The following is a 24,795-nucleotide window of genomic DNA, read 5'->3' as shown; positions in this document are numbered from 1 at the left end:
CTTAATAGAGTATATATTGCTAAAATCTGAAATTGTCACTTTCGTCAACATAAAAAAGTCAAGTAATAATTGTTACCAAAAAAAAACATATTTATTTTAGAAATTCTTAACCAGAAAAAAAAGTCATATATTAATTAAAAAAACATAAAATCCAACCACTCTGTATCAATTATTATATATTTCTCACTCACCTTCCTCTTTTTCTTCCTTCTCTCTGTCACTATCTTATTTTTCCCCAATTTAGTTTAACAACACAAAAAAAGAGATTACTAGTATTAAGAACCAAGCTTCAACTATTTGAACTTCCTACTTAATCTGAATCCTTAATTAATTACTCAATTAATTCATTAATTAACTAATCTTCAAGTTTCTTAATTCTCTTCTTCTTCTTCACTTCTTCTATCTTTGAAACATTCTTCATCTTTCAAATTTTTCAAACTTAACTGTTTTCCGTTAGAGCGTTGTAACCGTAAAACTCGCTCTCTCTCGTAATGCATCGGATTCCGAAACCGATCGGAAACTCGCCGCCGGTTTGATGGAATCGCCGCCGTTTGTTTCTCAGGCTTCGTCGTTGTCGTTTCATGGAGTTCGTTGTTCGTTTTAGTTCATGCATGCCGACGCTGTTCAGATTTCGTTTTAAGCTTCGATTCGCCATAGTCGTTTTTGAGGTATAAACAAACTCTGCTACTTCAATGCTTTCTGTATAGTTTATTTTTTTATTTTTTTTTATTTTGTTTATTTGCTTTAAGTTCAACGTTGTTCTAGCTTTTAGGGCTTATGATTTTTTTTTTTTTTTTTGCTGAAGATTGCTTGTTTAGGTTCTAATTTGTAGCTGATGATTGCTCAATCAGTTTTGATAATAGCTTCAAATGTTTGAGCATTCTAATTTTGAATGTAGAATTTATTTTTTCCTTTTTTGTGTGTAGCTGATGAGATGGTTGTTAAATCCTTAATCCTTAAGATTTTGCTATAACTAGAAACAGGAAAATAATAGTTATAATGATTATGGATTTCGTAGCTTCTTTAGCAAGATTGGTTTAGTGTATAGGATTCAAACTAAGAAGTTTTTGTTTAGAAATACGTTCGTTAATTGAAAGCGTAATTTGAGAAGATTTGTATCTTAATTTTGTATTTTGTATGATGTACATTGCATATAATAGTATAGATAGATAGTTTTGCTGATTAAGTTGGATATTTATTGTTAAATATTGCTTCAGATTGTTTTGATATTGGCGTGGTTGGAAATCAATGATGCAAAGACACAAGAACGACAATTTCACTGGGGAGGATTGGAAGAGAGGGTTGAGAAAATTGCTTCACACTCTTGCATACATGACCAGATACTTGAACAGAGAAAGCGACCTGGTCACAAGGTGTATTCAGTTACCCCACAAGTTTACGAGCCTGGTCGATTGAAATCCCTTCAGCATAGAGGTAGGGCGTTACTTGGTGTATTATCGACGTCATCCAAGCACCAAAAGGATGAAAAGCAACCTATTAGGATATATCTAAATTATGATGCTGTTGGCCACTCCCCTGACAGGGATTGCCAAAAAGTTGGTGACATTGTTAAGGTGAGTGTTTAGTATGAAAGACCATTACATGGTTTTTCTTTTTCACATCTACTTAATATAATTAATTATCAATCTTATCTGAACAGCTCGGGGAGCCTCCGATTAATGCTATTCATGGCTTGCCCTCTTGCAATCCTCTTTCTAATCCTCCAATCTTGGGTGATTGTTGGTATAACTGCACTTCTGAAGATATATCAGGAGATGATAAAAAGCACCGCCTTCGCAAGGTTAATTAGTTTTAGCCCTCCTTTCATTTTGATTTGTTTCATTAGGTCAATTATGTAAACAAGGTTACATGGTACTATAAAGATCAAGCTATGTGTTGAATCCATTTAGACTTGCTATGTAATGTGGGCCTATTGTAGGTAGGTAGTTTACCTTACACTTGCAATAGGTTTGGTTCCATGACGCAAACCTATAAATTTTGAGTCTGTGGAGACATTTCCAATTATTGCACATCAAGGCTCCTCTTGATTAGACCAATAGTTTTACTTTTATGCAATAGTGTATTATTTGTGCCAGTTTTTTTATTTCTCTCATGACTTGGTGCTTTTTACTATATTTGTAATTTTAGTATTACTATTTTCCTAAAGTGGGCATATAGATATTTACAGTTGATAAAAACTTAATGTAGGCGTTAGGTCAGACAGCTGACTGGTTTAGGCGAGCATTGGCTGTTGAGCCTGTCAAGGGGAACTTGCGATTGAGTGGATATTCTGCATGTGGACAAGACGGAGGTGTGCAGCTTCCTCGTGGATATGTTGAAGGTATGATTCATTTGTTACATACCTTTTGTGGAATATGTTGTTCTTATGCTTTATTCACCACTGTGTCAGAGGGAGTCTCTGATGCCGACTTAGTTCTTTTGGTGACTACAAGACCTACAACTGGGAATACACTTGCTTGGGCAGTAGCATGTGAACGAGATCAATGGGGTCGTGCTATAGCTGGTGGGTTATCCTATCAATGTGTTGTTTAAAATGTTTTCTTTATCTAGCATTTGGAATACTTTATTAATTCATTTATTTATGTGTGTACAGGACATGTTAATGTTGCTCCTCGTCATTTGACAGCTGAAGCAGAGACTTTGCTATCAGCTACTCTGATTCATGAGGTTAGTTTTGTTAATATGTATAAAGGAATTGAGATTGGAAACACGGGCGGCTATGTTTCATCATATGTAATCCTTTTCAGGTTATGCATGTTCTTGGTTTCGATCCTCATGCCTTCACTCATTTTAGAGATGAAAGGAGAAGACGTCGTAATAAGGTAAGAGATGTCTTTCTTGTTATAAGATTCCTTTTTCTACAATAGAGGGTCGGATATTCTTGTGACATTAAGTCATAAACTTAGCCACATTTGTTTTTAAGCATTCTTTCTTTCACGTTGTCTCTTATTCCGATATAAGAGCTTGTTGTTGTTGTTGTTGTTGTTGTTCTCATTATAGGTCACTTTATTAGAGAAGTTTGAAAAACAAGAAAGTTGAAAACAATTCCTATTTGTATTTATGGAGGCTAACATTAATGATTCTTGTGAATGGTGTTTGTATAGAATTACTTTGACTTGTGTTTAAGGAATATAAAAATGCAGGACATTTAGGAGAACATTGCAAAATTTCCAAGCATTTAACTGAGCGGCACATTTATATTATATCTTGTCCTATTTTTTTAAAAACTATTCCATGTTTACCTTCACAGTATGTGTTATTGAAAACTTTTTGTTTTAATCTCTTTCAGGCATCTATGTCCTCACATTTTGGTAGCTCATCATTTCACATCTTTGCAGGTTACTGAACAAGTGATGGATGAAAAGATTGGACGAATAGTAACTCGTGTGGTGCTTCCACGTGTTGTCATGCATTCACGACATCATTATGCGGTATTTCTTTTGGAACATTTGCTGTATAATTCCGTTGTCATATTTTTTCATTTTCATAATGACCATGTCCTGCGTCAGAAGCTTCAACAAATGATTGATGAATGGTTAAATGGCAGGCGTTCTCAGGAAATTTTACGGGTTTAGAGCTGGAAGATGGTGGAGGACGTGGAACATCAGGTTTTTTATTTCTTAAGTTTTTCTCTCTTATTTAAAGTGTCTTCCTCTCTGTTTTTTTTATGTCCCTTGCTATTAAACTCTATTACCTTGGTAAACTGTATTTGCAATTCCTTTACCTCACAAAGCTCACTTTAGTATGTAATAATGTGTGTTGTCAAATATCGGCCATGACAGTGGTTGATTTTTTGACAATCGCCGTGGTCAATTTGTGAAGGACGGCGCCATGATATTTTATGGCAGATATGGCAGTGTTACATGAAGAATTTTATGCTTTCCGCCATCGTTGACACTACATGCAACCCACAACCCCTCCTTCCCACTTTTTTTATTTGTTTGTAAATCGTAATGATAATATCGTTGCCTGTGCTCAGGTCCAACCAATACTTGTAGTAAGACTAGTGAATCCACTGTTGCAGTATCATGTTTATAAAATATGCATTCTATAAGTTCTATTGTTTAAGTTTATAAGCATTAAGCAAAATGGAAATCACGTACTTTTGTTACCAACCAGCTTAATGATCAAACTGAGTTTGTTACTTGGCTTATAGGGTCTCATTGGGAAAAAAGGCTTCTGATGAATGAGATCATGACTGGTTCTGTGGATACAAGATCCGTTGTTTCAAAAATGACCCTAGCTCTCTTAGAAGACAGCGGATGGTACAAAGCTAATTATAGCATGGCAGACCGTCTTGATTGGGGTCGCAACCAAGGCACTGAGTTTGTTACCTCCCCTTGCAATCTCTGGAAGGGAGCCTATCATTGCAACTCAACACAGTTTTCAGGTTGTACGTATAACAGAGAGGCAGAGGGTTACTGTCCCATTCTAACCTATAGCGGAGACCTTCCACAGTGGGCTCAGTATTTTCCACAAGCTAATAAAGGTGTGTATTTTCATTTCATGCCTTCGTTTCCCACATTTAAGGCAATGCTAATATTGCTTCAACCAGATTCTTTGTTATAAATTATAATGATGTTTGACTGTCAAGTATTTGCAGTTTCTATGCTTTTGCGTTCTGGTTGCTTTGTAACAGCTTATAGTATTGGATATCCACAGACAGTTGATTTTTCTTCTTGTTGATGTTTTTGTTAATGATTCTTAATGCTATGGGTACTTCTAAAATGACGAAGTACCGGTACCGGGTACGCACCCGTTCCGGGAACACGTACCGTACTTGTGGTACTTTATTTTTTCTCGTTATGTTGTTTCGAGTGAAATTTGTGTTTTTCTCAAATATTGTATAGTATATTTATTTTAATTTCTTCGTTATTGTATCTCAACATTATTTTTCATTTTTTTAAACTTTTATAGTGATATTTTATTGTGAACCTAATAATTTAGTTCTTTAATCATATATTTTATAGAAAACTCTCATTTTTTTATTAACGTACCCATATCTTGATTTTTTTTTTAAAATGACGTATCTCGTACTGGTACCAGTACCCGCACCAGGTACCGTACCCGTACCTATGCATCAATATGATGGATTGGCCGTATTGAAATTTCACCTTTTGCTGGTTGTTTCAGGTGGACAGTCTTCATTGGCTGATTATTGCACTTATTTTGTTGCATACTCTGATGGATCATGTACAGACACCAACAGTGCACGGGCACCTGATAGAATGCTAGGTGAAGCCCGAGGAAGCAACTCTAGGTCTCTGATTTCCTACTTATAGGTCTCTGTTTTATATGAAAATGAAGGTGTATAATTGCTAACTGTTCCCATTCACTGCAGGTGTATGGCCTCATCATTAGTGCGCACGGGATTTGTACGAGGTTCTACGACTCAAGGAAATGGTTGTTATCAGCATAGGTGTATCAACAATACTTTAGAGGTATAGTTTAGATTTATAGTGTCAATATAAGTGAAATCTTTCTATTTCCTGTAATTCCAGGTTGCCTTTTTTATTTTAAATTTAATAATTAGAATTTCAAGAGTGACCTTCGCTTAAATGTACATAAAATAGATCTGTATATATGCTTGATAAAACTTTTCGTCCTCTGCTGTTTACCAAAGTTGCTTTTGACGGGCAATGCTCTTTTTTGGGCTGGCATGGAGCATGACACAATTCTATCTCAAAGTTTGTGATTGAATGACGGTCTCATGGAATAGTAATTGCAATTGACACTAAGGAATTGAAATTGAACTTAATTGAAACTAAGCAGGAAACTAGTTTATATAGAGCATTTGTTCAAGCTTTGTTTTCAATCACTTTTGAACATTTATAGCTGTATGTGTATGTCTTTGAAAAAAACCACAATCTGTAAAAAGATAAAATTTTAATTATTTTTTAAAAGCTTTTTTGTGTTTCCTTTTAAAGTTGTTAAATTTTCTCTACTCGATAAAACAAAAAGCCATTTTTTAACTGTAGTCAAGCAAAAACAACTGCCTTACATAAAATTTCTGAAAAGCACTTCATTACAACCTTGAGATTACCACTTTTTAGAGCTTAAACAAGGATGTCCTACATGAATTAAATAAATGTGTGTATGATACAACTTTGAATTGGTATGTTTATTTAGCCTAGATTTGAATTGTTTATTACACCTCTTGTTTTTCGTCTATCATGAAAATTGCTGAATGAAGCTCCATGCTACATACAGGTTGCCGTGGATGGTATGTGGAGAGCGTGTCCTCAGGCCGGCGGATCCATTCAGTTTGATGGCTTTAACGGTCAATATTTTTTATGTTTATTTTCACATTGAAGTTTAATTCCCTATTAATGGAAAGCTTAGTTGTTTTTAATGTTTTCAATAGGTGCATTGATCTGTCCTGCATATTACGAGCTCTGTAACACAGACTCAGTGGTTGACTCGAGGAAATGTCCCAATGCATGTAATTTCAATGGAGATTGTGTTGATGGAAGTTGCCAATGCTTTCTTGGATTTCATGGCCACGATTGCAGTAAACGTGAGTTCTGTTATTCCACATATTTTATCTTCAGAGTACATTTTGCTTCAGTTATTCTGGTTTTCAGTCTTCCTTTAATTGTTGTGTGTTCTCATAACTTATTCCAGGTTCCTGCCCCGGAAATTGCACTGACTATGGCTTGTGTCTCAACAATGGAATATGTGAATGTAAACCCGGTTACACTGGCATTGACTGTTCAACTGGTAAAGTTTTATTCTAAACTATGTGTTCCTTGAAATACTATTTCTATAATTTACATAAATGTGTCCATTTATTGGTCCTGATCTCCCCTCATTAATTTGTGTTTTTACCTTCTTTGTGGGTTCCTGCTAGGAGGGAGTTTAGTTTCTGACCTTTGCATTATACTTCTAAAATATATGGTAGTTATAAATAACACTGGTTTTGATCATAATTTATTGGTTTGTTCTGATGTCACACGCAGCTGTTTGTGATGAGCAATGCAGCCTTCATGGTGGAGTTTGTGATAATGGAACTTGTGAATTCCGCTGTTCTGACTATGGGAAATACACCTGCCAGAATAGCTCCGCGCTCCTCTCAACTCTTTCAGTCTGCAAAAATGTACTAGGAAATGATATTTCTGGGCAGCATTGTGCACCCAGAGAACCTAGCATACTGCAACAGCTGGAAGAAGTGGTTGTCATGCCCAACTACCACCGATTATTCCCTGGTGGGGCTAGAAAGTTATTTAATATATTTGGCAGCTCCTACTGTGATGAGGCAGCTAAACGGCTTGCTTGTTGGGTAAGTCTTATCTTTCCACGCCAAAATTTTTTAAATATTTCTTTTTATTATATTTATCTTATTGATACTTGACTTGAAGTAGAAATTGCATCGCCTAGCACACGCCAATGAAACACTTGCCCCTAATTTGTTGAAATTGCATTCACCTAACACACGCCAATGAACCACTTGCCCCTAATTTGTTCAAATTTGGCACACCTGTCTTCAATTTTTTTTAATGACACCCCTCTATTTTATACAATTGAGAAGAGGCCAACGTCTTTTACAAAATAGATGGGGAAGTGTAGGGATTTTGTAAGAAAACCTCTGAAGAGTTGAGTGTATGAGCATAAGTGGTAATTTGCTTATTTGTCTGAAAAACTTGGTACTTAATTTTCAGATCTCAATCCAGAAGTGTGACGGAGACAACAGGCTAAGAGTATGTCATTCTGCATGCCAATCGTATAATCTAGCGTGTGGAGTTTCACTGGACTGCAGGGACCAAACTCTTTTCAGCAAGGAGGAGGGGGAGGGTCAGTGTACCGGTTCTGGTGAGATGAAATTGTCATGGTTTAATAGATTGAGAAACAGTTTTTCTTTGAGAAATAGTTCCTCAAATGAAATATTTGTAAGAAACAGACAGCTTTAGCTTCAATTTTTCTTTCTTTTTTAGCAAGGAGGGTTGGGTTGTAATTTTCTGAGAGTAATTATAGGGGGAATTTGGTGGCATACATCAATCTTAGATTTAGGGATTGCTCACTCATCCAAAATTTGGTAGCAAAAATTGGGATGAGGAGGTTATATATTTGGCTTTCAAAGAGAGCCTTTTATAGAGAAAAGTAGGAGTATTTGGAAGTTGGTGGTAAATTAGGGAAAGGAAGAAAAAAAGAAAAGAAAAGTGGAAAGAAATATTCCTATGCTTCATTTCTTTAACTGTATATATTTATTGACATTTTTCTTACTTTCCTTTTGTTTGATGTTTTATTTTATTTACATTTTCTTTATGTTTTGATCTGGTCTTTTTTTATGTGTTGGAAAGGGCTATTGTTTACACTGTTATGATTAACTGCTGGCTTATAAAGAAGCTAAAAATAGAGAATGTTACTGTGCTGTTTAATTCTGTTTAACAAGAATTGAAATTAAAATCTTACACTTTAGAATTTTATTAGATATGTGATGTAAGAGGAAGAGTTTACACAAATAATAAGATATGTATTCTTTCAGTAGCATTCATATTTCCTACTCAACCAATTACAACAACACTATTTGTAGTATTTTTTTTTAAAAAGTAAACACTTCTAGAGAGAGGGAACGAAACAAATCAAACCACTCAATACAAACCTGTCTATTGTGATTCTGTATCTTAAAAAGTTGAACATGCAAAGACAACTATGTTGTGGTTAAGATCTTAATGAACTCCACTGTGATTGTGGATATTTATTAATTAGAACATTCACTTACAATATAAACAAAGTCAATGTTCATGAATAATCTAAAAAATTGAACATGCAAAGACAACTATGTTGTGGTTAAGATCTTAATGAACTCCACTGCGGTTGTGGATATTTATTAATTAGAACATTCACATACAATATATAGCTACTGGTGGATGTTTGGAAAAAGTTTTGGTTAAGTTTGATATGGTGCCAGATTTTTTAGGGCCTGTTGGAAGTAGGGGTGTGCATGGATCATAAACCAAACCAAACCAAATTATATATACGGTTTGGTTTGGATCTTAAAACTGTTTCTATAAAACCGGTTTGATTTTTTAAAACCGGTTTACATACGGTTCAATCCAGTTTTAAACCGGTTTTTAAAATAAAAACCAGTTTTTAAAAAACCGGTTTTAAACCAGTTTTTCTCAAAACCGGTTTTTCACTTACTTTAAAAAAAACAGTTTTAAAACCAGTTTTATAAAAAATCAGTTTTAAAACCAATTTTATAAAAAAAATCAGTTTTAAACAAAAAAGAAAACAATTTTAAAACTAATTTTTTAAATAAAAAATATCACAAATAAATTTAAAAAGACAATTTTTTAAAATAAGTTTTAAATAATCTGCAATATTTTAGACTTCTCAACAAGTGAAGCCCATTACATCACCACAATGGTTTAATCAAGAGGTAATAAAAATATAAGTTTGTAAGAATGGGTATTACAAGCATTGGCTTTGGATGGTGTTTTTTGGTCAATAAAAAAATATCACAATCTCAGGTTGAGAAATAATTGCAATGAATAATTGACCATTGTGTTTCTTGCAATTATTTAGTGTAAAGACACATTCTCTAATTAGTTTACAATTTTTTTGAAAATACGTGATATTTTTTTTAGTAAGAAAAATCATGATAATCTTACTAGTTTTATTAGTTCTCATACATGATATTACACTGTGAGATTGAGAAGCTAATCCATGTTTTAATGTTATTACTTATTAACTTGTTTAATATAACTTCAATTTTTTTATTACAATTATTTAGCAAACTGATATTGACTTCACAATATTAATATCATAATTTCAAATAAATAATTGCGGCAGGATAGTTAATCTAAATAGTTATAAACTTTAAATAATTTAAGGAATATATAGTTTATTCTTTTTCTAATTTTAAATAAACCCCCAATTTGGAATACACAAAAAATAGGCAACTGAAGATTAATGGGCCACCATTAATAAACCGGTTTGTAACAACGGAAACCGGTTTTTTCTTAATGGGCCACCAGTTTGTAAACATAAGTTTGGGTTGAATTTTTAAATGTGGATTTATTTGGATAGTAATTTGGTTCTTGGGTACCGGTTATTTTGCACACCCCTAGTTGGAAGTTGATCTTTTAGGGATTGTTTCTCCCCCTGTTGTTTTGTTGTAGTTTTTTTTTTTTTTTTTAGCTTTAGCCCTCACTTGAATTAAAATATATATATATATATATATATATATATATATATATATATATATATATATATATATATATATATATATATATAATAATTCAAAAATTTTGGATTCGAGTTCCGTCGGTGCTTTTGAAAAGATATAAATTAAATTATTTTGAAATGGTTTTTGAGCCCAAGATATTTCTTTTTTTTTTAAAAGTTTTTTAAGCCCTAAGATCTAAATTTTTTGATAAAAAATATAAGATAATCCCTCGTTCCACCTCTTGGAAGTTCTCACGTACCACGTGCGTTTTCAAAAATACTTCTCTTTTTGGAGGTGTATTTCTGGAAGTATTTTTTTATTTAACATTGAATTGTTCCGTAGGTGTATTTACCAAACTTTTTTTAACGTTTAAACAGTTCCGTAGATGCACCTACGGAATAATTCAACATTAAATAAAAAAGTATTTTCGGAGATACACCTCTGGAAATAGGAGACAAAAGTAAAATTTTGCCAGATATACCAAAGAGTATTATGGGGGTGGATTGAGATATTGCCGAATATAATGACGAGCTACAATAGTAGTACTGAACCATGTTGTTAAAAAAAATGTTTTATCTTGGTTGAAGAGGAGCTGATTTACTAATAACTAAATTTCCTAGATAGAAAAATTTCTTAATTTTTTAAATTACAACTAATCAATAAAAATTAAAATAAAACAAGAAACTAAAGTAGAGAGAAGGGATTGGATGTGTCCTTCAATTGGAAGAGTCAAATGTGTAAATATAATAACTCAAAGAGAGGTGAACATTTATGATGTATTTAAGAAAATAGAAAACAAAGCAGAGCAAAGTTTTGTTTGAAGAAGACTTCTTAGAGACACCCAACCCAACTGAAATGATCATGCATTTAGTAAAAGAAATTGTGTTTGGTAGCCGAGTGCATAACAATGTTAGATTATTATAGTCATAGATCAAACATGTTTGGTATTGTTTCGAGAGCAATTGGATTATGCTCAATTGGGATGGCATTTAGCCATTTACAAAAGTATCTACTTCAACTGCAGGATGTAGAGGTCTATTCAGAGACTCCTGTGAAAATTGGATGATATATTATGTGCGGAAAATTGGTTTGTGTGATGTTCTCACCGCATAGATGTGGAGGATGTTGCAGAAAATTGAGCTAGTTTTACATGATAGAATTACATATAATGACTGAAAGTGATTCTAAAGTCCTGTTAGATATGGTGAATCAGGAGATTGTGGACGATCACAACTTTTCAACCTTAGTTCATAGAATTTAGAGTATGACTCGGAAGAATTGGCACATTACATTCAACCATACTTAACGAGAAAGAAACAATTTTGCAGATTATAGTGCCAATTATACTCTTTACTTTAAGCAACAATAAACTTCTAAGTCTTTATAATCTCGTGTCAATTAGTTGAAAGTCATTTTAGCCTAACATGTATTAATTGTTTTATTTTATCATATGAAAGAATGAATTTCATTTTGTTTTTGTTAAAAGAAACTGTTATTCAAAAGAATAGTATTACTTATTCCCTTAATACATAATCTGCTCCCTAATTCTCAAATAATCAATATAAACTAATCATAACCATAGTAGAAAACTTGTCACACACTTTTCATCAGAAAAAAAACATTTATCATACTAACAAGACTATTGATCACGATGATCCTCTGGGGCAAAACGTGATACGATAACTAGAACCAGAACATGTGAAAGTGCTTGAAGCATCATCATAAGCATAACTGTACGCAGTTGGACATGCTTTCTTAAATATCTCCGAATACCGTGTTGCCGAACATGTCTCCGGCGTCGAATGTTCACCGGTGCAACAAAATTCCTCCGTATTAAACGCCAAACACGCGCTCTTACACGCCACAACCGAACCGCCACCACCACCACCACCACCCCTCACCCTAAGTTCCCTCGGACAAACATTGTTCAAATCGGCAACACACCCCGCATATTGGCAGTCACCGGTTCCTCCGTTAGCCCATATGCCCACTCCCACATTGTAACCGTCCACCAAACTCACGTCGTAGAAGTCCTTACCGCCGTTACCGGCTGATCCGATAGTGAATTCCGCCAATGTCACTGGTGGAGTACCTCCTCCTATGCAATTTAGTCCACCAGGACAATTCCCGGTGGTACATTGTCCATGGCCTGCACCGTCGAATTTACAACCAGTCCGAGCCCAGAAACGTCCGGACCAGCCCGACGGTGCAGTTAGGTTAACCGATGCACCGGGTGCTAACGAAAAACCACCTTTACCGAGAATGGCGGCGCCGTTGCCTGAAAGTGTTCCTGGCCAAATTGTGTAACTGCATTGGTTTTGTATGGTAAATACGGTAGCAGCAGATGCTATATTACCTGCAAAAAAATATATTGCATAAATAAAAAACTAAAAAATGTTTTACAAAAAAATTAACTAGAGAAATGATGTTCACCTAATAGGAAGAGCATGTTGAAGAGAAGAAAGGCTTTTGAGTTTGGATTTAGAGCCATGAATTGAGAGGAAAGAAAGACGGTTGAGAAGTTGGGGATGAAAGAAAGATTAGAGTGAGGGGTTAAAACTTGAAAGTTTGGGGCAATATAGAACCGAATTTATAGTAGCAACTTTGGTTAAATAAATGGGGCCAGAAAAACTTTGGTTAAATAAAATGTAGACTATCTTTATGTGAGGAATTTAAGAATTTGGGTCATCTTTTGATGGGACTTGTATTCTTCTATTCACATCGATTGCATGCCTTGTTTTGTTTCTTTGCTTTCCTTCATGCCTTGTTTGGACTTGTTTTTTTACTTGTCTGGTACGGAGATGTACCTGCTTTATAATGATTTAATTTGATATACTTGAAGGTAATTTTAATGATGCTTTAATTATTGAACGTGTTGTTTTGAAATATTCAACCTATTGAAAAATATTTAATTTATATTTTTATACAAGAAAGAGAACGAATGGAAAACAAGCATATTTGTCCCGTTTAACACTCTTCTTCAAAATTCCATAAAAAAAGGATTCATGCGGATATTGTAGACATGGGAGACTAAAACATTAATCCGTTTTGCAAGAAATTAAGAGCGCGCAAGGCGGGTCCAAAAGACCATGCATCCATAAAATCTAAAGTGAAAAATTCATATTAATACACAACTTGAAAAATCCACAAAAAAAAAAAATAGGACATAACTAATAAAAGGTGTAAATCTAAGATCTTGACTTGCTTAAGAAAATGAAGACAAAACAAATATGCCTGACATAACAGATCTGTTTTGCTGCCCTTTGAAATAATGTATTCTTGGAGTAAGGTAATTTATTATCATTTTTTTCTATTGGCAATAACGGGTATGAAGATAAAATTTTCACACCAGACTAGTTTAGTTGATGGTTAAGAGATTGGTGATAGTTTAAAATTCATAAATTTTCATCTACAATTTGCCGATGACATTCTATTTGTGGGCACAATGGTTAAATATTCAAACATTCAATAGAATTATTTTATTATTCTAATTAGCTTCTAGTCTAAAGATTAATTTCCACAAAATTTGTGGATGTGAATGTTAATGATTCCAACTTGAAGAAGCATTTGTTCATGATTTTGAAAAGACTAACAAAGTTCACAAATGAGGTGATAAATCTGGATAAGATGGAAAACTCCGGTGAGTAATTTGTCTCATGTTGCTCTAGTCTAGCGATTGATATTTGAAAACACTTTGACGCCTAGGTCTCTAACTGGCAAGAGTGAAGGGTTTTAAGGGTTAGAATAGTGTGTACATGAATTTGAGTCTTCGTTAAGTCTTTATAGTAAAGTTATATGATTTTGGTCCCTAGAACCTTCTCTTGGGAGAAATATATCTATGAGACAAATGCACTTAAATATCTTTTTCCATTGATCTGGCGACCCCATTGCACCAAGGAGCATATGTGTCTTTCATTATTTGGATTGTCCTTTTTATTGGACTTTTACAAAGTGGATCGTGAAAACTGTCCACTTTGTGCATGGCTCTAGTTGGGAGAAGTGACCTTTGTCGCTTTTCTTTTTCATTAAAGGGTTTTTGTAGGTAGATCTTTCAACAGTGTTTCATATATCGTGCACGCTCCAAATATGCTAGCATGAATGGTAGCTAGTTTGTTGTAGATGGTGTGGTACTTCATTTTTAGGTGGGCAGTCGAAGTGACGATATCGGATGTCACGAATAAAGGTTTTTCCATGATGTAGTTGTAGACGCTTATCTAAGGGACTAATAATTGCATGCCTACCACCCTTACGTCCTTTCATTCTCCTAAACAGGCTATTATCTCTACAGTGTCCTAAGGAGGAGTTACAAAATCGTTAAACGCCTGAAGATCTAAACCTTTATAGGGTGATAATATTCCTTTTTCTAATCCTAGTTTCTCGAAGAGGTCGTCTTACACGATGTCTCATGAACTCTTTCCATCAATCAAAACTCTTGGTACTACAAGATTCACTACTTTGGTCATTATCACCAACTAAAGCACTTCTATAGGGGACACCATCCATGTTTTCTTTATCTTTGAACCCTGGAATTGATCTTTCATCTTTAGATTCCTCCTTTCATCATTCGCATTTGATCTCGAGGAACTTATCTTCACAGATATCTTGATTGACTTCTTCAAGCAAGATAATTCTTCGGTAATCGATGAGACGATAAGAGGTGACAATGTGACGTAGGTTGGAATCGATGTGGCGGCCCCAGTCTCTAGAGTGACGTTATGATAATAGATCATTCTAGTTAATTTGGATGTTACCATTCTCAGACGAGAAAACTATAGGCAATCTAATCAATCAATAGAGTGGTTGCGACGATGCAACAAATAGGAACTATTGAATTTGGCATGGAAAATCATGAGAATAAAAAAATCTCACAAACGGTGCCACTATTTTTGTGTGTAACAAAATATTGACGACATGTCGATGCCAAGAGTCTTGATATGACAATGTTGATAACCAATACAATGGAGCAGGAGGTGTTTGCAAAGTTAACACTCCAACGCCTTCGTCAGTGAGATCAGATAGATGAAATTATGCAAGAATAATGAATTGTATGTGTCAAAGTGTGTAGGCGAGTTTATATACGAATGGCGGATAAACCGCTCCAAATTGACACATTCAGACTTAGTGTGCTACTTTTTGACGTGAGTCCACATGTCCACCCATCTTCTGTGGGCCGGTTTTGCTGGACCGTTTGGCCGACCCAAAACATAGTTGAAAATAATGAAATTAACAAGCACCCTTCATAGAAATCTGAAGTCTTACCAAGGTTTTTTTATAAGCTTTACACCGAGAAGAGAATTCCTGAAGTCTTACCAAGGTTTTTTTTTTATCAAGCTTTACACCAAGAAGGGAATTATCATAATTAAGTCTAGACAGAGTTGCCAATTCCAGTTTACAATGAACATCAATAAGAGAAGGAAACGCTTGTGTTTACTAAAACACAATTTCAACAAATCTTGTTTGTCTTCTTTTTTCATCAACAATGTGTTTTCCGCCAGATGCAAATATAATTGTTCTTCCACCCTTAAATAAATTTGCACGTAATTATTCGAGGCACATAATTATTCGTGTGGTTCATATCACAAATCATTCTTTACTAGATAAGATCACTCATAATTCTATCAAATACCAATTTTCAACAGAATACCAGTTTGCAATATTGTACATTTAATTTCCTGGTACTGTCTAATACCGCTATGAAAAGAATTCATCTAAACAAATAATGTACACTTCAATATCAAGTTCAAGACCAAAAATGTACATTTGACCTTTAAAATTGAAAGCACTATCTATCTATCTATACATTCTTTTGTTTCTTGTTGTTATAGAATGCATGAACATAATCTGTTAAAGGCATCAATTGAATTTTGTAGCGCGTTGCAATAGAAAGATATGCACAAGATAGACCTACATACAACTTGAAGCCGATATGAGAAAAAAATGTAAAATAAGTAAACAGGGCAGTAAAAGAAACTATCAAGGTCAAAGTGAGAAGGCACTTGAATGTAGAGATTCCCTCTTCATTTTGTGGGTTAGGGAAATGGCCTTGAATCTTGAAATCAGAGAGCAGTTGGTCCTTGATTTGGAATGTATTCATTAGCCAAGAAGCAGCTTTTGTTTCAGAAACTGGAATCTCATCTACAGGAATGCGACGAATATGCATATGTACTTCTGAAGGATCAAGACCAAAAACGTTGTCCAGAAAGGAAGGACACTGATTCTTGTATGCAATTGTCACGTCATATACTGCATGTGATTGAGAAATAAAGTTTAGTTTAACACCTAGTACCTAAAATTCTATTTTCCTGTGGAGTAATATGGAGCATACACATAATGCATATAATACATATGCACCCAAAGAAATCCATACATAAAGCACAAACACGGCATTCTAAGGGGTAAACTCATAGCAAGAGAAAAGTGTGAAGTACTTGTAATGCTTGTGTACAAATGAGAAACTGCAAACATACATTTGAATCACAATGAAGCATGGATACCTCTAAGTGTCGTGTTGATGCGTTGGACATGTCTCGGACACTGACACATTCTAGACACGCCTTAGACACATGTCAAACATCTATTTAGATGGCCTATAAAAAACGATATTTAGTTTGAACACCTATTATAAGTATCTTGGTCATGCGCCAAGAAACAGAGCCGTCACCTGCTCTTGGCTGAATAATTGGATCTTTCGCTCTATGAGACATATAGCAAAATGATGCCTCGTGAGTCGTATCATTTTTTAGGCTTATCACCTAATTGACTGAGTAACAAAAATAATAGGAGCAGGAAATATAAGAAAAACCTGCATCCAATGAGCCTCGTAGAGCTTCCAAGCAAGTGTGAAACCCCTTTGTTTTTGGAAGTAATACATTTGTCAGCACCGGAAGCCCAACTTCAGCAGCAAACTTTTGACTACTTTTACACTTCTTCTCACTGCATAAAAAGCAAATCATATGTCAAATGAAACAATTTGTGGTATTGAAATGAATTTATTATGTTATCAATGATAATGATCACACTTGGAAATGAAAAGACGAGATCACAGATGAGAGGGATTTGAGATAGTACGTATAATCGGTTCCTTCAGGAAAAATAGATAGCCATAAAGGATCTTTGGGATCCTGAAATGTTGAAAGATTTTGTTGCAATATTTTCTCATCTATCTCCCACCTCCTCTCCACTGCAATGAATTCCAGAATCTGAAACCCCCAACCGAAAATCGGCAGTTTCATCAAGCTACTCTTAAGGATATATTTTATAAACCCTAGTCTTCCCTTTCGAAGCGCAAGATCCCACAAATACATCCAATCAACCTCAGTTCTATGATTGGCAATAAGCAACACACGTTCCCTCATCGGAATACTATCCCCAGAAAACACAACTTTAGTCTTATTTATCTTTTCAAAAAGAAACGGCCACATCGATAACCAAAGTCCAAAAAAGAACGAAACCGCCTTCCTACTATAACGAACACTGAAAAGCCGCAACCCTACAACTGCAAGCGGCGAAAGGTATACTAAACACATGAAAGCAGTTGAAAGAAACACCACCAAACATATCACACCCCTTATAAACCTAAGAACAGTCAAAGGACGGTGCTTTAATCTATTATCGGATTTGAGAGGCACGCAAACTTCCATCTTCTGCAATAATCTCCCTTCTGCAATAAAGTACTTCAATATTATTCGGTAATTCCCAATATTCCGGACAAGCATAACAGCAATAACACGAATCCTCATTTATTTAAAATAAGCTAAATGGGAAGAGAGGAATCTAAATGCATTGCTACATAAGTTAAATGCAGTAGCAGCAAGATCCACAAGATATGAAGCAGGACACAGACACGGATACCAGACACCAGACACGACACTCACACGTCTACACCAGTAAAAAATTTAAAAAATAAATAAATTGAACATAATCACACGTGTTGGCGTTGTTGTCTTAGCTCGACACTGACACTGAGACACTTTTTCAGAGGTGTTGGTGTCCACAAGGGCATGAAATCCTAATATTTCCAATTAAGCATAAATACAGTAATTAATTAAATTAAATGCAGTAGCAGCAAGAACATCATCAGCAGAAAATCACACAAAAAATTGAGAAAAAGAAATTCAGCTAAAAAAACAAAATGCACGTAATTGTTAGTCCTAAACCTACCAAGTAAAAGCTTCAGAAAACAATTTCTATCATATGGATTAGAAAATCAAACCCTAAATTCTCATCTATTAAGAAAAAAAAGCAATTATCAACGAGTAATCACGTTTAGAATCTGAAATCTTGTTGAAGAAGCTTGGTAGAGTAAATCACAAAATCAAAAATCAAAATACCTGAAATCGTTATTCGGTAATTCAGAAAATTTGAATCTGAATATTGAATTGAATTAGTGATACACTCTAAAATCGCAAAACCAAAAAAAACAAATTGAAATTGAATTAACGCATGAAAAATTAAACCGAAAAAGTTGACCAAAAAAATAAATAAATAGCGAGTTAGATCGAGTAATTAACGAGTATGAATAAATAAAAAATTAAATAATAAAAAAAGATAAATATATATGAATGAATAATTGAATGTAAATCATGAGTATATAGTAGTTGTTGGGTAATTAGGATTTTACTCACCTTGAGAGAGTTTATTAATTTTCTTCTTTCTTTTATGTTTCTGTGTTGTTACTTTGTGGTTCTTGTACATGTAAATATATATTGTTAAATTGAAGAGAGAAAGAAAGAAAGAAAAATGAATTGAGTAATGAAATGAATGGAACAGGAGTTTAGTTTGGTTTGTTGAGTTTGGTTTGGTTACGTTAGAATGAGAAATTGGGATTCTGATCACCAGCGGTGAAGCACAGAGAGATGTACAGTAAGTACTATTCAAATTTATGTTTGTTGGTCAACTTGGGATCTTGATTCCTTTGTCTTGTTTGCTTGTACTATTGTGGTCCAACATGTTTTTTTTCTTTCTTTGTTGATAAAACTTTCAACAAAATTGTGCTTGCAATGGCTAGTTTTTTTTATTTTTGGAAGGGTCCTATAGTAGTAGGACAATGTCTAAAAGAGGGACTTTTATTTATTTATTTATTAAGTTTATTCAAATATTTAGTCTAATGTTACCTCCTTCCAAAGTATCATAAGAAATTTATTTTTTAGATTCTTTGAATAATTAATATATTTGGTCTATATATAGACCAGATATATCAATTATTCAATGAATTTAAAAAAATGAATTTCTCTTATAATTTAGAACAGATGGAGTATGTGATAAATGTTTATAGACTTTATTTAACTGTTTTAAAAATCAAAAAATTGGATTGGACATCAAATCAGCAAGGATACTGGGGGTCGAATTATTGAGCTACTGGTCGAACCGCATGACTAAATCAAATTAAACCGGATAACTCGGTTGAATAGACTGATCGTTATAACATAACTATATAGGTACAAAACCTGTCGAACCAGATAATTCACTCTCTACAAAATATAACTAGCACTTATTTTTTTTTAAATATCTTACAAATAAATTCACAAGTTATTAATAATTTAAATTCATATTTTACATAGATATCACACATAACAAAATAGTACAAAATATAATTACAAACAAAGTTTAATCGCAACATATTTTAATTGAATAATTTATAACAAAATAATTTCATTGTTTACTAAATTTAATTTCAAAGAAAAATCATTTCAATGTTGGAATCTCCTTGAATATTAGAATCATCTTAAAATCATCTGCAACAAAGTCATCCGCATCCACAACATCTTTATTTTTATTTTTTATTTTTTATTTCATTTCTCGTATTTTGTATTTTAATTTTTCATTAAAATAATTAAATGACATCATTTTAATTTTTTTAAATAAAAAATAAAAAGTACTTAAACCTTCGATTAAGAAAAATCACTGATTTTTCCGATTTTAACGGTTCATACCAATTCAATGATATATCCGATCGAGCAATTGAACCAGAAGGACATATCCGATCACTGTATTTAATCATGAATTAACCTTAATAAAATATAAAAAATATATAATTTATTTCATATCAATACAAAACTATACTTTTATTTAGAATACAAAATAGAATGAGGAGAGGTGATATAATTGAGATTGCGAGACTAAAATTTCAGTTTGTTCTAAATAAAAAAATAAGAATTAAGTTGGACGAATTCGTAGATATTACACCTTCTATTATTTAAAAATGGTTAAAAAAATTATGTTAATGTTTGTGTCTGGAAAACTCTGAAAAAATAAAAGGCATGAGTGGACGCAAACTTAAAACGTCCAACTCACTCCAAAAAAATATGGAAAAAATGATCATGTCAAAAGAAATCTATTTTATCATTCGTACTTTTCTCTTTAAAAAGTGAGTTAAATTTTATAAAGTAAATTAATATTTATTGATAATGCATATATAAATGAAATATTTTTTAATCCATTTATTTTTAAAATTAAATTAAATTTTAATTTCTCTACTTTTAAAATATATTTTATAATCTCTTAAATTTTAATTTTTATGTGATTGATTATTAAACTTTTTAGGAGTCAATTATAATGATGTAACAATATTTTAAAGGACAAATTTTTTATGTAAAATTATTTTTGAGATATTAGATGAACATTAAATTTGTTTATTTAGACAAAATTATATGTTAAGTCTATAAAATCAACTCCAAAATAGAAGGAAGATCAAAATTCAAACTCTGAAGAAATTATTAATTCAATGTAAAAATGAGATTAGTTTTTAAAAAGTCATAAATATTAACAAGAAATATTTAAAGAAGTTGAAAAATTAAATAATTATTTGTGTTAATGCCTTAAAAAATTTAATAAAACATCTACAAATACTTTTGGGTCATAATATAAAGTTATTGTTTAATTAATTATATGGGTGGAGTGCAGCACAAAATGTTTGACAATTCATAGTATGATATGACCCACCACACCAACCAACCACATTGATTTTGGTGGTGGATAGAATGTTCTTTGTTGGAGTGTTAGGGAATCATTCGAGGAAGCTTCCCTAGCAGCCAAGCCATGGAATAAGATTTGTAAATTAATGAGACAATAAATAGTACTCCTATCTGATCTCATTGTAGTTGTGGTGATGATGTTTCCCATGGCGTTAAGAATAATTTGTCGACACAAGTTACTATCATTGATTGCTATTGGACGTCTGAAAAGAAATAAAAAAGGACCAAAAGTTTGCAATAGGATGTTTTGAAAGCAAGTACTCACCATCGATTCTCTAGAATATCATTAATAGAATTTAAGACGAACCAACTTTAAAGTAGTTTGACATTCAATTTTGTAAATGAATTGTCAAATTTGATTAAATACCAAATGTGCTAAATTTAAGCTCAAAATTAGATTAATAAATTAAATAAGTTTAACTTGATTCATAAATTAAAAAAAAAAAAGTTTAAATCAACGTGTTTGATTCATACAATGACTATACATAAAATGAGCATATATATATATATATATATATATATATATATATATATATATATATATATATATATATATATATATATATATATATATATATATATATATATATATATATATATATATATATATATATATATATATATATATTCTAGATTCAACGCATTGAATACACCTAATTTTCTTTTAAAAACTTAATTATTTATATTTTCAATGCATTTAATACATATATTTTGGGTAAAAACATATCTTTTTACTTTATTAAACAATGCTCAACTTTCCTTTTTAATCTCTTAACCAGTGCCCCCGGGGCACTCGTTAGCATTACCCAAAAATAAAATAGGAAGAAAATGAATTGACTTGTTTTTAAATGTTTTCACTGTAATATCACTTAGAGCATTTTTGTTTTGATAAATTGAAAAATTCTAAAGGTAGTAACCCTAGAATGACTATAACTACTAACGCATCGGGACCCAGGAAAATTTGGGAACCAAAGTTGAAACCCTAATATCTTTTGCAGGGATGCTTTGTAGATTTTATGAAGCGTTAATGCATATTAAACAAAGGTATGTAAAGCAAAAGTACACTCTTGAGTATACATTAGTTTTTGATGTGAAACTTATGATCTAAGAAAGATAGTTGATGATGTATCAACGATGGTGATCAAAGCAAGACTTTTATTGAGGAGTAAATCAACATCCCTGATCTATGATGATCTCCTAACTTCGTAGTAGCTTGAGAAGATACGTTTGTAGTTTACTTATATATCTCGTGGTTTAACCAACTCTTATATCCAATGATCTATAGAGAATTACATGTCATATTATGTTGGCATTCCCTAAAAGAGGGAGATTTTACTAAGGTTACTTGGTAACCAAGGTAGTACACTATTCTAAAGGTTTAGTGACCATAAAAATCTGACTAATACTTTAAAATAGTGTGTTTAATTCTCTTCTCATCAATTGAAATATTTTTTCTAATTAAAATATATGAGTTTTCTAGTGTTTTCAAGAAAGGGTGCAAACAATCTCGCCAGGGATGCAAGAAATGAGAAAGCAAAAACAAAATCCAGCACAAGGCCTAAAATGAACTAATAAGTCTTACTTGCAAAAGCTCAATTGATTGGGGCCATAAGTTAATCGATTGGATCACCTTGATGCTTTAATTTTCAAATCAAATATGCTTGAAACTTTGCATGTTAGTCAATCAAATATGCGGATTGATGAAAATTGCTAAAGGTCTCTGAAGACTTGATGATACTATCTATTAGAGCCTTAACTAAATATATTGGGAAAACACTTTTTGGAAGATTTGGTTTTGATTTTTATTGAGCATAATCCCCATTGATTTTGTGCAAGTTTTGCATGCCCAAAATCGTCAAAAGCTTTCCTATAAATAGGTAACCCTTTATCATTAATTTGCATCATATATTTTATTTTATCTTTAGTTGTGTGTGAGATTATTCCTTCAAAATATCCATCATCATCATTGCTCCTAGGTGGCTGATATTTTCCTCTAGCCCTCTCATCGATGATTTCACCTTCAACAACAAGATGAAAGATTCTTCCAAGACTTCTCCAACAGAACCATCTTTAGATTTCTATGGATTCACGAGTTTTTAGAAAATGTGAATTCTTCAAGATCTTTGAAGAGATAAATTTGTATACCTTCATCTGCAGCCCCTCAAGAAAGGTATATCCATCATTGATCAAGACGTTCTTCTCAAATATCTACTTCACTAATGGAATAGGTTACTCCTCAATGAGAAGACATACGATATCTTTATTACTAGAAGAATTTGCAAGCATCTTGGATCTTTCCCATGAAGGTCATATTTTCAAGCCAGAAGAACAAGGAGACAACTTCAACTTCAAGACAGTTGTGTCCTCACTTTTGAAAAACCCATCATCCTCGATACTTAATCCTTTCATTGTAGGCTTCATTCGCCCTAACATTTGTCTAATCCATTATGTGACCAATCACATACTCTTTCCAAGGAAAAGCAATTCTAGTCTCAGAACCAGGTTTGACTTTGAAATAGTATAGATGATTGCGAACAAAATTAAAACAAACTGGACAAATGATGTAATCCAATACATGTTGTGAAGTAAGATAAAAGGAATGTGGCTACCATATGGTAATCTTATCATAAAAATCTTGAAACACACCGGATTCAACTATGGGAATGAAAAATTTGAAAAAGATGTAACAAAAATAAGAGAAGAATGTGAAGAAAAGCCTTCCAATATGTTTTGATGAAGACAAGCTCCACAATGATCCTATCAAAAATAAGAAGAAAGAAAAACATTAAAGACATGTTCTAAATTGCAAAGCTTTGGTTAATCAAGTGTTAAGGTATATGAAACTCTTAACACATACATTCTTAATGCTCAATCATTTTAATTCATGCATATAACATGTGAAAAAGGTTTTTAAAATTGGGTTGATGACCTTGGTTAATAATTTGAAGTCTTGCATGATTCATGTTTTTAACTTAGAAAATTTTCAAAATTTCTTAGAGTGCAATCAATTGCAGTATGGATACAATTGGTTGCATTACTTTCTACCGGCAGAAAATTTCCAGTTTTTATATAGTGCAATCCATTGTCATATTAGTGCAATTGATTATAAAGCTACGCAATCAATTGTTGTTTTAGTGCAATCAATTGCACATGTACCAAAAGTGAAAAATACTTTGTTTTATTGAATTCACTATCTCTTTTCATGACAATCGTTGTATCGTTTATAGGATAAAAATTCATAATTTCTATCAACCATTGCTATGTTCTTGAATGGTTGTTAAAACTTCTATAAATTAAAGTCAAAGTTTCAATTTTCATTTACCTCTTTCAAACAAATTATCAAAAACTCTCTGCTTAATTTTTCCAACAAAATTTTCATACTTACAGACTTTTTGAATCATACTTTCATATCATTTTCGACAAAATATTGTTGAACACTTAGAGAGTATTTGTTTTGAGTTTCCATATTGGAAAAAGAAGAAGACTTTTATTCTTTAAAATAAGTCTTAACAATTCTACAAATGACATCTTAATTTTATTTATCGAATTTGTTACGTAAATATTACTATCAAGGATTGTTTGGAACTAGGACGATTCTATAAGAAGGTGGATTGTGTCATATCATAGTAGTCT

At 32.8% G+C, this 24,795-nt stretch overlaps 3 protein-coding genes across 4 annotated transcripts; 1 reads left to right on the top strand and 2 right to left on the bottom strand.

Annotated features, from left to right (window-relative positions):
- Positions 1 to 202: 202 nt before the first annotated feature.
- Positions 203 to 8,283, top strand: LOC131596578 (uncharacterized). Its single transcript, XM_058869273.1, has 17 exons — positions 203 to 668; positions 1,218 to 1,574; positions 1,661 to 1,801; positions 2,209 to 2,341; positions 2,411 to 2,524; positions 2,615 to 2,688; positions 2,769 to 2,843; positions 3,360 to 3,452; positions 3,569 to 3,629; positions 4,178 to 4,510; positions 5,155 to 5,281; positions 5,363 to 5,462; positions 6,232 to 6,301; positions 6,386 to 6,538; positions 6,646 to 6,741; positions 6,981 to 7,300; positions 7,680 to 8,283. Exons 1-17 carry the CDS (start codon positions 582 to 584, stop codon positions 7,926 to 7,928), a joined length of 2,583 nt encoding a protein of 860 aa, XP_058725256.1. The 5' UTR covers positions 203 to 581; the 3' UTR covers positions 7,929 to 8,283.
- Positions 8,284 to 11,715: 3,432 nt separating this feature from the next.
- Positions 11,716 to 12,913, bottom strand: LOC131596580 (pathogenesis-related thaumatin-like protein 3.5). Its single transcript, XM_058869276.1, has 2 exons — positions 12,623 to 12,913; positions 11,716 to 12,545 (listed from the first exon to the last, which is right to left on the bottom strand). Exons 1-2 carry the CDS (start codon positions 12,678 to 12,680, stop codon positions 11,836 to 11,838), a joined length of 768 nt encoding a protein of 255 aa, XP_058725259.1. The 5' UTR covers positions 12,681 to 12,913; the 3' UTR covers positions 11,716 to 11,835.
- A 2,985-nt stretch (positions 12,914 to 15,898) lies between these two features.
- LOC131596579 (probable 1-acyl-sn-glycerol-3-phosphate acyltransferase 4) lies at positions 15,899 to 19,087 on the bottom strand. 2 transcript variants are annotated; one of them, XM_058869274.1, is made up of 4 exons: positions 18,814 to 19,087; positions 17,258 to 17,849; positions 16,992 to 17,122; positions 15,899 to 16,432 (listed from the first exon to the last, which is right to left on the bottom strand). In XM_058869274.1, the coding sequence occupies exons 1-4, from the start codon at positions 18,881 to 18,883 to the stop codon at positions 15,984 to 15,986; spliced, it is 1,242 nt and encodes a 413-aa protein (XP_058725257.1). In that variant the 5' UTR covers positions 18,884 to 19,087; the 3' UTR covers positions 15,899 to 15,983. The 2 variants fall into 2 exon arrangements, with proteins under 2 accessions (XP_058725257.1, XP_058725258.1); XM_058869275.1 differs by lacking the exon at positions 18,814 to 19,087 and adding an exon at positions 18,520 to 18,764.
- Between the last annotated feature and the right edge of the window lie 5,708 nt (positions 19,088 to 24,795).

This window comes from Vicia villosa, linkage group LG4, assembly GCF_029867415.1.
Source record: "Vicia villosa cultivar HV-30 ecotype Madison, WI linkage group LG4, Vvil1.0, whole genome shotgun sequence".
Classification (NCBI taxonomy): Eukaryota; Viridiplantae; Streptophyta; class Magnoliopsida; order Fabales; family Fabaceae; genus Vicia; species Vicia villosa.
Note: the sequence above shows the minus strand (reverse complement) of the source record. Positions and strands in the feature narration are given on the sequence as shown.